The 16,740-nt window shown below is 37.5% G+C and overlaps 1 protein-coding gene across 9 annotated transcripts in view; it reads right to left on the bottom strand.

The window, feature by feature from the left end:
- Nucleotides 1–859: 859 nt before the first annotated feature.
- DLGAP2 (DLG associated protein 2) overlaps nucleotides 860–16,740 on the bottom strand; it is a 449,026-nt gene continuing 433,145 nt past the window's right edge. For all 9 annotated transcript variants that reach the window (XM_053938073.1, XM_053938076.1, XM_053938074.1 and 6 more), the window contains 3 exons: nucleotides 8,932–9,023; nucleotides 4,423–4,575; nucleotides 860–2,050 (listed from right to left, as the gene is read on the bottom strand). In XM_053938073.1, the coding sequence (XP_053794048.1) occupies nucleotides 1,832–2,050; nucleotides 4,423–4,575; nucleotides 8,932–9,023 (464 nt within the window). In that variant the 3' untranslated portion in view covers nucleotides 860–1,831. The remainder of the gene's footprint in view (nucleotides 2,051–4,422; nucleotides 4,576–8,931; nucleotides 9,024–16,740) is intronic.

Below are 16,740 nucleotides of genomic sequence, written 5' to 3' on the forward strand. Positions count from 1 at the left end.
TTTGAAGCCAAGCATGCTTTATCAGTTGTCCAAAGACAGAACTCATGCTTGATACCACACACTAGGAAAAAAGAAGGAAAAAACCAAGCAACCAAACAAAACAGATTTGAAGCAATGTCAGATCTGCATAACCTATGGTACTTCACGTTTTCACTCATCCATCAGGCTCCAGGGTGTGTGGGATTTGGATTTAAAGTGCTCAATAGGTGAAGAACCAAAGTGCTCGAGTATAATTAAAGAATTGTTCTGCCTATGGCTAAATACATTGCATTTGTTAAAGCAGGTAAACAGGGAATGTGGTAGCTGGGGCTGCCTGTCTCACTGGGTTCTCATTCTTTTCACCTAAACTTGTGTTCAATAAGACTCAAACCTTGGTATTGGGGGCTGCATGTTGCTCATTTTATTGCGTCTTCACCTGAAGACTTCTAAGTGCTGGATTGCTTGGTTGGCTCTGGAAGGTAGGTGAAGTGGAATAATTCTGTCCTAACTTGTTTTAAATTAAAGCCTCTTGACTGTGGTGGCTACCACTTATCTCTTCCTTATCTCTTCTGACAATATGAGGCTTGAAAATATATTATTTTCCTTATATTCCATGGCTGGAAATCACTTATCTCTTGAGTCAGGTTTTTTTTTTTTTTTCCCCTATGTCTGAAGCAAGCAAGAACCTTATTCTTGCCATAAATGATACTGCATAGAAAAATAGTTCTAAAAAAAAAATACAATTGTAAACCACAGTTCACCTTTACCTTAACATAACCATTTAAACTTATATATACTTACCACTCACATTCATATTTCTTAAACTGTTTACAACATCACAACTGGCATTTTAAACAAGCAAGATTTTTTTGTTCTCAAGGATACCCTGGAAACTCAATTGTTATAACAATTTGAGAGTTTGAAATAGTACATGTAGCACAGCTCTTGAAATGAAAGAGAGAAGGTTTATAAAATAAATATTAACATGTAAAAGAACGGTTAAAAATGCAATGAATGGTCCAAAGGAGCGAGTATAACTTTTTCTTTACTCATCTTACTACAGAAGATCTAACTTTTTAAGGCTTCTGTTTTCCTTTCACCCATCACTCAAGTCCTCTTGCATTACAATTTTGCTTAGGTTTCAGAGTGTCGTTATACTGCTAACAGCAAACGTTTCTTAGTGGATATTCCCACCATCACCAGACTTGTATGCTTCTTGGTTTCTGATGAACTTTGGAGTTTTAGTGGCTGGATATCCCTGTTCATCTCCAGAAACTCGAATAAGATGAGAGGCCTAATGTTATTTTGCAGTAACAAAGATGAGAAGAGTGGCAGAGCGCATGGGTAAATATGTTAGCTGGATTCTAGGAAAAGAAACTGAAGGTCAAGGAGATAAATGGGTTCTTTCTTTCCTGCTCTTTACATTTGTAGCACCTTCTACTTGGATTAGCTAATGCCTCTAGTGAATGGTGAGATGCACCCATTTATAGTTTGTTATTCTTATCCCTAATTATCACACATTTTATAAAAATATAAATAACAAAAAGTAAGCTGGGTTCCATCTCAAGAGGTGTTTCTTGTTGTCCTCTGAGAATATATTGGATAAGTCAGGTCTTGACAAGCCCTATCCATTGTAGCTGATTGTAAGTCAGACAATAAATACAAAAAGAAGTCGTTCTTGCGGTGAGCTCAGCAAATTCTGAGGAAATCAAAAGCATTCCACTGTGCTATGGCACAAAGAACACAACATCAAGGGCATATTTAGTGGAGAGAATGAGACAAAAATTACCAGGTAAGTGACAAACTGTACAAGCATTTTGTTTAAAAAAAGGAACTCTGCAGCATTCTGTCTTTAAAGCCGGGTTTGAGCCTCTGGGATATAGATCTCAATGCTGTCTGCACGCTCTGTGGCTGAATTCTGCCGGAAAGAGGCTGCTCTCTTGGCAGCCATCAGCCGTCTTCTAGCTTCTTGCCGTTGTCTGTCAGGTAGGTCCAGAGATTTTTCTCTTGTGATAGGGAATTTTCCTTTTGGGGGCTTCTTTGGTACAGGAGGAGGAATCTTTCTTTCTTCCTGCAACAGGGCATTAAAACTAAGGGTGAGCTGCATGTAAAAGGTACTTGTCAGCAGAGCATGCACATCAAAGACATGAAATGCAAAATACTGATTACATACATCAAGCATGCTCAGTTTGTGCTTGCCCATCAGCTGACTAATGGATTACATGAACAGCTATCCACACTAGGGACACTGACAAAACCCTTTTATTTGACAACCATTATGCATTCTGCAGTCCTGTGCCTGAAAAAAGACTGCCCTTCCTTCCATCGTCCTTGCAGGTATTGGCACATGCAATCTGCACACCTCACTTTCATATGGATTTGTTTGATTTAAGCTGACACATTATTACACTCATTATAAACAGAAACACACACTGTCTCTCCAATAAGAATTCAGCGCATCTGTGTGGTCTGATCAAGTGAAAAGACTCTCTAAGATTAGCAGGACAGGATTTTTGATTAAATTAATCATACTGAGTTTAGCCTCAGCTGGATATGAGATAGCAGCTGTGTATACATGTCTATTAGTTTAGTCTCCTCCAGGAATTGCTCTATGGAAACATTCAAGCGCCAACCAGAGAGAGAACATAGGGCTAATTGTTCTGCTTGCAAGCCTTGTCCATTTTAAAGAAAATTATGCTGAAGAATTATCAAATTATAAAGTGAAGTCAGTAGATTTTATTACCAAAGGAGCTGTAAATTTCTCTGCAGGTGTTAAATCAAGAATAGTTTTGACCATTTAGAGACTGTAAAATATCATATGAGGGCCTATAACCAAGGCATTGTACACTAATTTAGGTTTGAAGAGGTGGACCTCTGGAGGTGATTTCATACAGTCTCCATTAAAAGTGCACTTGAAATTAGATGCAACTTTGCAGTTAAATCAGGTTTTTTTGTTGCTGTTTTTTTTTTGTTTTTTTTTTTTTTTTTTAATTTCATTTTTAATTCTGGACTGCATAGCCCTGAAGATGAAGACTCCATAAGTTCATTTGTATAGGTAGAGTTATTATGACAGATATTATTGCTGTATAATTTGTTAAAGTAATGGTAATAGTCCAGAGTATGTATGGGCTGTTCCTTATGGAGAACACAGTTAATTTGATGTACAGAAGGATTCAAATAATACAAAAATTGAACTGATACACTTATGGTTTACAGACTCCTCATTGTTTTTTTTTTTCTTTGTTTGTTTTTTTTTTGTTTGTTTGTTTGTTTGGGTTCCTTTGGTTTTTTTTTAACTAATTCTGACTATACTATCCAAATGCAATAGCCAAGACTAAATAACTAAAATTGTTTAAGAATATAGTTCTGCATTAAACAGGAACAGTGCAAAGTGCAACAGCCTGATGCTATTCCCCATGATTGCCAGTTCTGGCGGTCTTTATTTTCTCTATCTCCTGTTTTCATAAAAGCTCCATTCCTGTCATCCTATCTTATTTTCTTTTCCACTTTTAGTTATTTCCCTCTTAGGAATATCACTGTTGCTGTCACTATAATAATTTCTTACTTCCAGTTGCCACTAGTAAGCAAGAGTTGCAAACTCACCATCCACCAACCCGTTGGCTGAAAATTAAAATCCAAGAGGAGCATGAAGAAATGAAAAAGTTGTCAAAATGCCTCCTAATTCCTCCCAAACCAAACAAATATTCACCTGAGGCTAACAGTACTCAAACCAAATGCTGTTTTCATCTGACTGAGACAATAATAAGCAAGGATAGTGGAGTAATCAAGGTAAGGGATGAAGCTCTAGAGAGGGGAAAGGCAGTTTCAGAATTGACACTGCTTTTATGGTGTGTCACCTTTGGTTTGTAAGCATCATGTGGGGCATCTCCAAGCGGTGGAGTTGCAGGGCAGGGGTGCAACGAGTTCACCAGCAGCACTTTGTCCCCCAGAAGTATGTCAGCTGAGCTTTAGTATGACCTGTGCTATGTTCTGTAACATGCTTTTCTCTCATTCTGGTTCTATTATCATTTGTGTCATGCAGGCAGGGTTAAACACTGCAGTGTTCAAGTTTGAGCTGCCCCAAATATAGCAGAGTGCTGAATTTACCTTGTGTGAATTCTTGGGCTATTGACTTCTGTCTGAATTAATAAGAACATATTTCTGTTATAGCCTTTAGAATGTGAATCAAATAATTTGAACAAAAGTGCCATGGAGTAAACCAGCTTAGCAAAATCCATTTTATTTATTATATAATTCAGCTCAATGTTGTTAAAAAAGAAAAGACTCCTCACATCTGATGAAACTTTCCATGTAAATATTGGGCCATGCCAATTAAATACTTCCCAGGGTTAGAAACCTAATGTGTTTCACTATTGTATTTAACACAAGGAGACTGCAGAACTACAAATGGGGAGTAAATGGTATTCTCCATGTTCTGCTTACCTTCCTTTCAGGTGATTCTATTATTTTCCATTCATTGAGTTTCAACTGGTGCAGTTCATCAAACTTCATGCTGACGTCTTCAATTGAGAGCTGCAGTAAGTCCCAGAAACCTGCAAGGTCCTGGGAAGTTGGTCTTGGCATGGCACTCGGGTCCTGTAGTGCACAAAGGAGAGAACGTGAGTACTCCAGGAGGCTTTCAGCAGTGTGCACTGAGGCAGGAAGGGCATGGTGCCAGATTTCATTGCTGCAGCACTGCTCAGTGCTAAGGCTCTGTGTGCTCTGCAGCTGGGAGCTGTGACTGGAAAGCTGTGCCTCCTACACAACCCAAACATGAATGAGTTGGATGTCACACGCGAGCTTTCCTGAATTTGCGGCATGGGAAGTTCCTTAGCACCATATGCTGTGCTGACCTGCATTTCTGAAAAGGAATGAGCTGACAGCCTCTGTCTGCTGATTATTAAAGGCAAGGGGAGTGTGGTTTGTATTCCAGCCAGCCGAAGTCTTCCTGCTTAAAAATTAGATTCACGATAGCTGATTAAGACAAAACAATGCCACAAAGATGTCACCTTATGCTGAACTTGATGTTTACATTGTCTTGGATTTTCAAATGTATACATGAAGTATGAAACCTTGATGGGATGCTTGGATTTTGTTCTCCAGGGAGTTGAATCACACTCAGGACCTGGGAAGACATTACCACCAGGTACTGCAATTAAGAGGCTCTATGTGCATAAGACTTAATGGAGCAAACATTGGTGGTAACAATTAGCAAGATGACCCTGTATTTGATAATTAACCTGATGCCAGTGCTGGATAAAAATTGTATTATAAGGCAGTATGCAGACTCCTAACCCTATACTCTCTGAGCATTGGTACTAGTTCAAGAAGAGAGCTTTGCCACTTTATTAATAATAGGGCTTAATTGGTAAACATGTCTGTGAAGGTAATGATGAAATGCCTTTTCCCTTCCAGGACAGGAGGAAGCCATTATGATGGTCTAAAGAATGGAGCTGGGAGAGGGGACATCAAAACCATGCCAAACAGACTCTGGATCTCTCCCTTCCTGGCCAAAACCTGTAGAGACTGGTTTGCTATGTCAGCACCACTGCTGTTATGGCAGGCTCTGTTCCCCACCGTTTTCAAATCTAGTGGTCAAAGGCATTTTGTATTTAAACACAACCCCACAGCTGTCTAGAACCTGGGAGATAAGTCAGCATTGCCATTGAATTCCTCCTCTGAATCACACATTTCTAAGGGTTTTAAACTAGGAATTGCTGCTCAAACTTGAGTTTACAGATGCTGCTGTGGGAGATTAGGTCCTAGAACTGAACATGACAACATGTAGTGTCACCCATATCTAGACCCCTACTGGAATCTGGCCAAGAACAATTTACAAGTCTTCTTCACTAGAAGAAAGTTTCCTTTTAATAGGGAGCTTCAGGGATTTAAGAGAACTGGCCATAGAGATTATAACAGACATCTGGGAAACATTACAACTCCAGATTAGTGTTTACTGAAAATGACTTCATTGGGTGGATCCAATTTGTTACAAAACAGTTTAAAATTTATGTCAGTGGGGTTACTTACTCTACAGAGGTCAATATTTCAGGTTTTAGGAACTGACTCCCTGTGTGAAATTCATGAGAAGAGTCCCACAGCAGTCTGTTTATCTTGCAATCAGTTGTTTCCTGCCTGGTCTCCTCACTCACTCTCCCCATTTTCCTCTAAACAGCCAGAAAATGATGCCACTCATTGCAAGGGCATTGCCTTCTGAATCAAGGCTAATTGCTGTTCTGTACCTTTGTGCGCCCCACTCTGCTCACAGTGTTTGCGAAGACCATGGCCTCCAGCACAACTCTTGCAGAGGGCTGTGCTGTGTGTGCTCTGTACACAAGTGGGCTGCCTCCTGCTTCTTACACATCCACAGTTCATGAATAAATGCTGGCACAAATGAGTACTATTACAGCCAACTAAGTTTTGAAAAGATTGGCTTAAACCTGCTTCTTCTCAGAAACTGCTTATTTATTTGTATCTTGGAATTCAGCTTTGCAGCCTTCTTTTTGAAGGCGGCCTAAAGCAAGCAACAAGCACCTAGATGGTGCTCAAGCTGCTCTGTTTTAGCCTGCAACCGTGACATACAAGTGGGATCTATGCTGACTGGAGAACATGGAGGAGGACACTTCAAAGAAAATAAAGGGCGTTACAAAAAGTAGTGTTAATAATGCAGAAGATACTAGTTATTAATCAGTAATGATGTTTTTCTAAGCAGTTAGTGGGAACAGTATACATGTAGGAGATAGCCAGCCAGAGTCATAAAAAAGAAAATTTCATTGAAGCTTAAATTTCTGTGAATTTACCCTAAGTGAGAGTCTTTGATAAGAACTCCTAACACGGAGCATAATCAAGCACAATAATGTGCCATTTGAAATTCCCATGATTCTTTAGAGAAGTCCATACGTGACCTTCATGGTTAAATTTCAGTCTAAGTATATTCCTCGAAAACCCTTGTTGCATTTTGAACTGGCAGAATTAAATGCTGTTGTTCTGTGACCTACATTTAAGCTTATAGATGCTGAATCCTGTCAGAGAAACTGCTGTGTGGCAGCCCTGTACATGCTGGATGTTTTGGAGAGAGGGAATGCACAAGCTGGCAGCATGCACCTGGGGCACTGAGATGCTGCCTTAGGAGCCTATGGAAACCTTGCTGTAGGTATGCACTAAGTGACTATTTTGCAACAAACTTTATCATTAGGTATAGGAAGAAAAGCCTCAAGGCATGAATGACCTATAGTCAATTTTGCAGTTGCTGCTTTCTGCAAAGCCCATTATTGATTTAATGAAAGTGAAGGATATTCAGAGCCTAAATCTTCCGAGTGGGGTAAAGCCGCTGTTACGGACTTCAGAGGTTTATTATCCAAAAGAGAAAAAGAGAAGTAAAATCTTGCCATCTTTTTGGTTGTGTTGTCTACAAAGTTGTAGATTTCTCCTTGCACTCTCTATTGCTTTTCAGTAATGAATTGTTCTCTCTCCTGAACAGCTGATGGTTGTGCTGAGCAGGAGCTGTGCTTGCTATTACAGTAATTCTCCCGAGTACAAGTGCTCGGCCCACTTAAAAATAAATGAAGTGGAGTGGAGGTTAGGCTCTCCAAATCTTAGTTTGCACAGCTTAATCAATCAGGTAATAGTGGGCATTTTTAAATTTGCAGAGAGAAAGTTTCAGACAATGATGAAGATTCCCTTCTTTTGGTATGAAACAAATTACTAGCTAGGAAGCACGCATGATATAATTGATAATACCGATGTACTCAATTCTTGCTTGTCAGACTTTGTATATTTCTTCTGTTATTTTGTAACAGCTTTTAAAATCATTGTTTTGACAGAGTTTTTGATAACCAGATTCTTTCCTAATGAGGACCATGTATCTTAATATTTTCTATCAGAAGGTATGATATTTTTTGGCATTATTTTCTCAGTACTATTTCATTGCAGGTATTCTGAATGTTTAAATTTATGGATGGAAAGTAGCAAGTAGGTCTTTCCAGAATGGATGTTCTGCCTTGGAAGTTATGTGACAAATCCCAGCTAGCAAAGAAAAGTATGTAAGCAGATGTGTAGCTTATGTCTGCTGTCATGCACACAACAAAATTCAGTACTTTCAAGATATGAGGTTTAGAGACAGTCAAAAGGAAAAGGTACACTTGATATTTGAAAGAGGCAAAGAAAGGTTTTCTACCACCAGCTGTAGCTAGAAGAATTATGTTCTTCTATTGGTTGGTATCATCTTGCCACAGCGTTTGTATCACTGATGGCTGCTGTCATATTAATGAAGATAACATTTAGAACTGAATTAGTCTCTAATGAACTTCCAGAACAATAGCAGTAACCCTCATAAGTAATATAATGTATCTGTTCCTTTAGCCCCAGGACATCTCAAATATAATTGGCAACACAAATTATCCTACTTAATTTGACGAACATTATAGATATCTCATTTCCATGATCAGTCCTATTTGGTAGGTAGAAAGTTGGATCCTGTATTCTCCACTATTCTATTTTACAATTTTCCACTGATTTTAATGTGAAAATTTCCCCCTTCCTTACGTGAAATATAGTTACTATATTAAGGTATTGCAAAAATAAGCCATAATCTTATGTCTCAATGTCTCAGAAAACTTGTATTTGTTCCCTTCTCTCTTTTTTTCTTTTTTTTTTTTTTTTGTTTAATAAAGACAGCAAAAAGAGAAAAGCAAAACATAATCAGGCTGAAATTACTGAAATTACATATATGCTTAAAAAAATCTACCAACATCATACATAAGAACTTAGTTAAAAAATGGGGGAAGTAAGTGTGGGACACGAAAATAACATTTCAGAATGCTACTACTCAGGTGCACTACAGTTGTTTTTGAAGTAAAAATATTAAATTCTAAAATTTAAAGTGACATTTTGTGGAATATTATGGATAAATAAATTTAAACTCTTCAAGAATAACCAGGCAAAGTGACTTACCAGATTTTGCTGACAAAGCCAATAAAATTGCTGGAATTTCTGAGACATGAGGAGCTGAGCACTTCCAACTGCACTTCGGATCTTACCTAGGACTAAGGATACAGATGGATTACTACCAATAAATGTTTTTTGGCAGTAAATACAATATCCAGCTCAAAAAAATGCAGGTGAAGTTCCTGGTTATTTTAAGATGGAAGTAAATATTTGATTTTGTTCTTTGTGATTATACACATAAAACATTTTTTAAAAATACTGAGGTATAGGAAAACTCAGTGGCACCTTATCTTTTGATAATAATGGATGATTAATAAATGATATATTAATAAGTCAAAACATCTTAGACTTTACTTGCTTAAGGAAGTAGAAAAAACTAAGGGACTATATTCAGCTTTCGGAAGTGGGCATCCATCAATCCATATGATTTTGAAAACACTCTTAAATTTCAGAGTAAATGACACCTCTCCCATTTACATTTGCTCATGTAAATTGAGAGCTGTTGAAATTGTCTTGCCTCAAGAACCAGTTGGATGTCTGCTCCTTTTGATGTCAAAGGCACACATACCTTAGATTATATTTCTGGTTCTGAGATTGCAAATTACTTCACTCACTATGCTTGTGTGAATGATCCTTGGGTGAGATCTGTGATATCTGTTCTGAGGATAAAGTTACTACATTCATATGTAATATAGCATATTCCTACCATAGGGATTAGATCCTCACAGGAATTACATCTCTGAGATATGTTTTGGTACACCCACTAGGAATGACAGGTTGTCTGCTCAGGAAGTCTTCAGCACAGGAGCTTCAGACAAAGTGGGACACAAACAGGTGCTCCAGGACTTTGCTAAACCAGCATCAGCCCCAGTGGATGTGTTGATATTTCCTCACTGTCCATGTACATGCCCATACAGTATGCACTGGGGAAAATCACCAAACGCATTTTACTTTGTTTCCAAATGACCAAACTCATTTCATATGTTTCCAAGAGTCATCTGTCTAAATTAAAATTTTTGATGTGTTATAATCAGTGATCTGAGTTCAGCAGCTCAGCCATGTTAGGCACTTGTTTTTAGATGAGCTGAATTTCCTCCTGGAGATGCCTCTGTCCTTCTATTGACAGTACTAAGGGTATTGGCTTATCTCTAAGAAACAACTCATCCCGACTCCCACATCTGCTGGGATAAATACCACACTTTGGTAGGTGGCACCATGCTTTTCTATACCTTCCAACATATCCTTTCCTACCATTCCTTTCCTCTACATCCATCTCTATGATGAAAAAAAAAAAATTAAAAAGTATTATAAGTTGTGGTCTCAGTGAAAAATTTATTTTACCAGGAGAATTTCCAGATCTATAAATAATGTTAAAGAGATAGAGAGGTGGGGTAAGGGTAGACAGGAATTACTCTGATATATTTTACTTCAACTTGGAGAAACCAAGTTTGATAATTCAAAAGGGATGGTAAGTGTAAGTGTGGAATAAAGCTGGTACAGCACAACTGATCTGCAGCTCCTGATATAGGAAACATTAAAATGTGGCAGGGCTTAACATTTTGTTGTTATTTATAATAAGTACAAGAGGGCATGTTAAAACAGTATTTTGGTAGTAGATTTTACATTTTAATTCTGCTTTCTTTAGATCAGTGAAACATCTGCTCACCTGCAAGTAGTAGCAAGAGATAATTTGAAAATTTTGGGCTCTAGTTAAAGTCTCAGTAGCTTTCAAAGCATGGGCTAATATGTAGAGCTGTGGTTCTCAAACTCTATTCCATTTTGACTTAGACAAACAGTGCAGCTGTGGCACAACACTGAATTAAACAGAAATATAGATAATTCATCAGTCCTGTGTGACATCCATTGTAAAAGGGTTAAGTGGTTCAGGGCTGCATGAGTAATTCACTGAGGTTTGTTTTTGTTCTATTGGCCAAATGAAATAAATAATTTTAACTGGTTTGGGGTTTTTGATCATCAAACCCCTCACTTTCCTCTACAGTGTTATTGGTATAAAGGAAGGAATATTTGAGTGTTAAAACCTGAACAAACATACAAAAACATAAATAAAAAAGAAATGTTTCATTTGACCTGACACAAATTGCTTTAATTATATTTTCAAGATTTTCAGTAAAGGCAATGACTTTAGTGACAAACAGCCTTGTATCCTCCTTTTTTCTCTCGGTGATCTGTAGCTTAGGACATTAGACAAACTCCCAGTGTGGGGTCAGAGGTCCTCCTTTTCCAGGATGAGGAATTATGTTTTAGCAGGTCCCTGACATCACTTATTCCATGCTATGCTCAATGATTCACTGGGCAAAAAAAGAGTGAGGTTGATTCCACAGGGTGATGATTGTAATGGTTGTCTCTAGTGAGTAAAGTTCAGTTTTAGTTTCCTCTGGTGAATTTTACAGTTCATAGCTCAAATACATAGCCTGAGTAAGGGACATTGTTACTCTTCTGCAGAAATAATAGATCCTGACAGAATCTATGTATGTCTGATATTTTCTAGTGAACGTCAGCTACCCCAACCCTCATATTAAATAAACATTAATTTTATCTTCATTATCATGAAGCATCATGTCAACAAGCATTAGTGATTTAAAGCCCAGTCAGACTGGTCAAGATTTAGGCACTGGCAATGTAGCATTTTGGTGGGATACACATTTGTCAGGGGTATAAGGCTGTGACGGTTACATGTGCCACTGAGTCACAGTGCTGAATACGTATGTATAATTACAGCCCTAGAATTTACTAAAGATCTAACTCTATTTCCATTTTAATAAGTAAATCAGATGTAATAAAACATAGAGGCTTGAATCTCTTATATTCATGCTACTCTGCCTTGCTGTAATTAAATTAAAGTATTAAAACACTTCAACTCATAATCTTTAGCACAATATTAATAGACATCCAAAACCTTGTTATTAATTTCATGCATTGGGGAATTATTCTGATGAGTGCAGATTGATTATCTCCATGAAAGAATGATAAATGTTAGAGACTGAAGAGATTGAGATGTTTGGTGATGACTAGAAGATTTTTCTTGTAAATAAATGATGATAAGATCTACCAATACACATAAATAGACATAATCTTCATATAGTCCATAAACCTCCTTGCATTAAGATAATTTTGTATTTGCCTAAATGTCAGGAAAGAGTCACACAACCTTAATTCTGCTCCCTGAAGCATATGAAGCACTTCATTTTTGTTGCATGGTCCTGTATGACTTTAGCTCTGAAGACATACAAAACCCTGACTATAACTTCAGTAAGCTCAGGATTTACACCCTGATTAGAGATTGTGTAAGTTGCACATTAACACAATGGTGTCTTTCCCCCTGTATGTGTGAAATTACTTGAGAAATTCTACAAAACCTTGCAACCAAAAAATATTTCATATCACAAAAGCAGAGAGGGAAAAGTTAGATCTGTATTGATGAAATAGATTATAATCTGATGCTGTAACACTGATCTTGACAGGTTAAAAGCTTTGTTAATTGTCCCACTGCTGCACCAGCAGTCAGAAACTGTTAACAATCAATCTGCTTCTGGCATTCATTACTGTCTATTTAAATGACATGTATTGATTTAAATTTTCATTCCATTTGATCTTTTCATTCTCTCCCTATACTTGTAAATAAATTACTCTACAATCTGAAATAATATGGCTGGAAAAATATTGAAACTGGCATTTAGTTCATCCTCCTAACTCTAGGAGTAGGGCATGATATTTGTCTAATCTCTAAACTTAAATTAGTAATCTTTAGAAATATCATTTTACTATCAACAGAGCATCTAGACACACAAATAAATATATAATGTTCAGATGGCAATTTAGGACAGCACAGCCCCCATCTGGCAGTGCTCTGGAGGGTAATGGGACCCTTGTTCAGCAACGAGGACTTGCTGAAAATTTGCTTTTTACCTCAACAAAGCTAAGTTCAAAAAGGAGAAAATTTCAGCAGAACAATAGAAAGGCTGGGACGAATTATTGGATACCACAATGTAGGACTTTACAGACTGTTTCAGTATAGTTAAGACATTCTTTAGTCATTCACAACACTCCAACTGGAAATTTCAATATCTCCTGAAGCATAGGTTTGTGAAAAGCATTAGAAAATGATGTCAGTAATTTCTCTTTGGTTAAAGGATAACTTATATTTGGTCAAACACCTAAGAAAGCTTTTATGGATAATTAATTCATGCATATACTAAAATCAATTGGCTGTGAGGTTTTTTTTTTGTTGATTTTTATTCACCTAAAATTATGGGAGATTTTACTCTGTGTTTTCTATTACTATTCAGTCCTATTAGTAAAGCCTTTCCAGTACTGTGGAAATATCAGCTAGAGGATTAGCAAGGAATGGTCCAGTATCAATGGAATTAAGGGGAATGGGAGAGAGAGGTGATACTTTGAGCTCCCACTCTAATATCTTTATTTTTTTCCCCACTAGAGATCACTTTACTGCTATGCCATTGGAGGTTCTAACCACTAGGCAGAAGATACCAGCAAAACAACATTTCTGCTGGTATAGTTTATCCTATAGTTAATGTTTGCACCTATCTAAGGATTTTTATGTGAGAGTGAACTCTGTAGAGCTGTTCTCCATAATGAAGTGCTCCAGTGGCCAAGCAGGTGGCACTGAGAAACCCAGGGTGTTGTGTCCTTTCCCCTGCCAAACCCTGCCTGCAAGCTGCAGGCAGGGACTGTGGTTCCCTCTCCCTGCTCTGTTTCCCTGCTCCCATCACCATGCTCATGGGATACAGAGTCCTGACCCTCTTGGTCTTCAATAGCCTTGTGACACTTGAAATTGTTTTTCTTGTCATCACCTACACACTAATAGCCAAACACAATTTTCAGGGTGTAAAACTGAAACTCCAGTCAGCACCCATGAGAAACACATATCTTTGCCTGGACGCACCCTGTGAGTGCAAGTGACCAGATGTCTAACCCTGGGAACTGTTACAGACACATATCTATATTTTTTAGATATAAATGAACACACACACACACACACATATATATATAAAAATAGTAAACAGAACACAAATAACTGCCTCCATGAACAATATAAGAACTTTGCAGAGACTTCAAAATAAAACTCATGGCAACTGACCAAATTTAAAAAATGCTCTGGAAAAAAGAGAGAAGTTATTTTTGTTGCAATGATTATATCTTTTTCTAAGACTTGATGAGTGAACTTCTTAAAACAACATTATGGAAGAAAAGGTTCAGTGAAAGAAAAAAATCAATATAGCAATCAGACAGCTTTTGGTGATGTCAGGGCTGCTGTCTGAGCACCAAAACTGAAACTGTTTTCTAAAATGCTGTTCTATTTTAACTGTTCCCATGTTTAAAATAAAATAGAAGTGGTATCATAAGGACAGCCTTCTCCTATGAGATGCAAAGCTATATTCCGTCTTCATGTACAATTAATATATCCAGAGCAAGAAGAAATGATTCAGCATTAGAGAATGACAATTTGAATGTGCAAACGTTGCTGTGAAATGTTTTGGGAAAAGTAGTCTTGCTTGAAGATGGAAAACCATATTTATTTGCTTTTGGCTCAGCCATTTCTGTTTATTTTCTTCAAGAACTGGCAAATGTTTAAACATGTCAAGATACATTTCATGCTGTGATGTTATTAAACTTAGGTTCTTGAGGATACACACCCTACAACCTCTGTAGCTCAGACTGGGATACAAAATGTTTTAAAGACTCAACAGGAAAAAAATTATTCATACAGAGTTTTTAGAATGCTGTGAAGCTCATTCCCCTGCTGAAATTAATTATTTGAAAACTTTCTTTTACTCAATATAAGTGTTATTAGATGAAAGGATGCCATTTGAAAATAATGTAATTTGGAAATTATTCCAGGAATATCTCTTGAAATTAGTTACATACAATGAAAAATCTGAACTTTAGACAGTCAGCTGAACACAAATTCTGACCTTGCAAACACTATGTAGACATATTCTATAACTTTTTTGACCTATTAGGAAGGTCAAAAAGTTCACCCAAGAACAAATAATTAACCCATTTTTGTTAGTTTAAAAAAAAATCTTCAAGGATTTCAGTTGTATTTAATCAACTCTGTTATCAGGGAATTGCTCTTTCTTTTTCTCTTCCAAATTTGAGTCCCTCTGCAAACAGGGAAACAAAATCCTGATATTATGTTTTGTTTTTTGACTGAAATATTCCAAGTTAGTGTCACTCACTCCTAATATTAATAAAAATTACTGAAGTCCATATTGTCTTCATGTCCTATGTCCAATTTATAAAAAACTACCTTATTGATTGCCATTTCACCATGTAGCACGCTGCTCCAGAGTATATCTGGAGTGCAAAAGTATAGGTTCACATGATGGGAAGGAGAATGGTTTTGCATCTGAGAACAGGGAGTCAGCTAAAGTCACGTCATCCAAGTTTTCCTCATGTAGTATCCAGTTTCATATTACAAAGAGTAACAGTTCTAACTGCCTCTCCACATCTCCGAGTGAGGGAGGGGTACAGATGCAAGCGTGTTTCCGTTGCTCATTTCACATGGCTGCAGATTTGACTGGGGCTGTGCAAAAGGAAGAGCTTACAAAGAGAGGCGGTGGAAGTCCAGCTCTTGCCTGCAGACTCCTTGCTAGGAAAGAGAGGGGCTAATGCCCTGTGTGTTTCTCCCCTTTGCTCCCTAAATAATCTTACACTTTCAAAGGAGATCAAAGTCTTGCTCTTTGAACTTCTGCTTCAGACAGAAAACACTGATGTTCCTACATCAGTAACAGGTGATCCGGGAAGCAGGTGCTTTGGGATTCTTAATGATGACATTGAAACGTCAGTATTCAGCACTGCAAAGACTTGAAGAATTGAAAAATAGAACATATGTGAAAAAAAGAAGTACTGAGGAATAACCATTATGAAAGCATGGACTGTGCAAGACAGTCCACAGGCTAATCACAGCAAAATATGTTGTTATTTAAGAGACCCTAGGAGGGTATTAAAGTCTTCACAGTATCAATGGAAGGGGAAAATTCTGAGCTCTGCTCTGCCATGATGAAAATAAGGACAAAACCCACAGTCCATAAAGCACCAGAGGCTGAAGAAGGAAAACCAGCCTTACTCACCGCCCCACCCCAAATTCTCTGTTGTTACTTGTCAGACTTGTGCACAATACAGCAGAGAAATATGACTGTAAAATAAAAAAAAAACGATGACGTAAAACATAGACATTTTTTGCTTTGAAAAGGTCAGTGCAAGAAATAGAAATTGGCCTTTTAGTCACCATGCTGGCCTGGCTCAAGACTTGAGGGTACATCATAGCAAGAACTCATTGAGGGGGAAAGAAGACGATCAGAAAACAGTAGTCAGAGGTGATGGTGAAATTTGTAAGAGTGCAGGGAAATATGCTAGTAAAAAAGTTAATATGAATTCATTTGTGGTTGGAGAAAATCTCAGCTGAGACAATAATTCAGATTGTCAGGGATTGAAATATTTATAAAACTGAGCCTGAAGAAGAAGTATAATTGACCTCAAAGGGAATCACAGGGAGCTGGCTACTGAGTCCTAGGACCACTTTGATATATTACTATCATTAGCGCTGTCTTGGATCTTGTTCCAAAATAGTCTACATTATTTTTCACTTGATCCCATCACTCCTTTCAAGGTGTCCACAGGACATGAGAGAATAATAATGATTCTTGACAAAATTGTAATAAGAAAATGCAGCTGAATTTTCTAATAATATATATGCCTGTCTAACTGCAGAAGTACTTTAACTGTTGTTCTTGCCTGCTATGCTTTCTGTATTTCCAATAGGCTGAAGTG

Source organism: Vidua chalybeata, chromosome 3 (assembly GCF_026979565.1).
Source record: "Vidua chalybeata isolate OUT-0048 chromosome 3, bVidCha1 merged haplotype, whole genome shotgun sequence".
Taxonomy (NCBI): domain Eukaryota; kingdom Metazoa; phylum Chordata; class Aves; order Passeriformes; family Viduidae; genus Vidua; species Vidua chalybeata.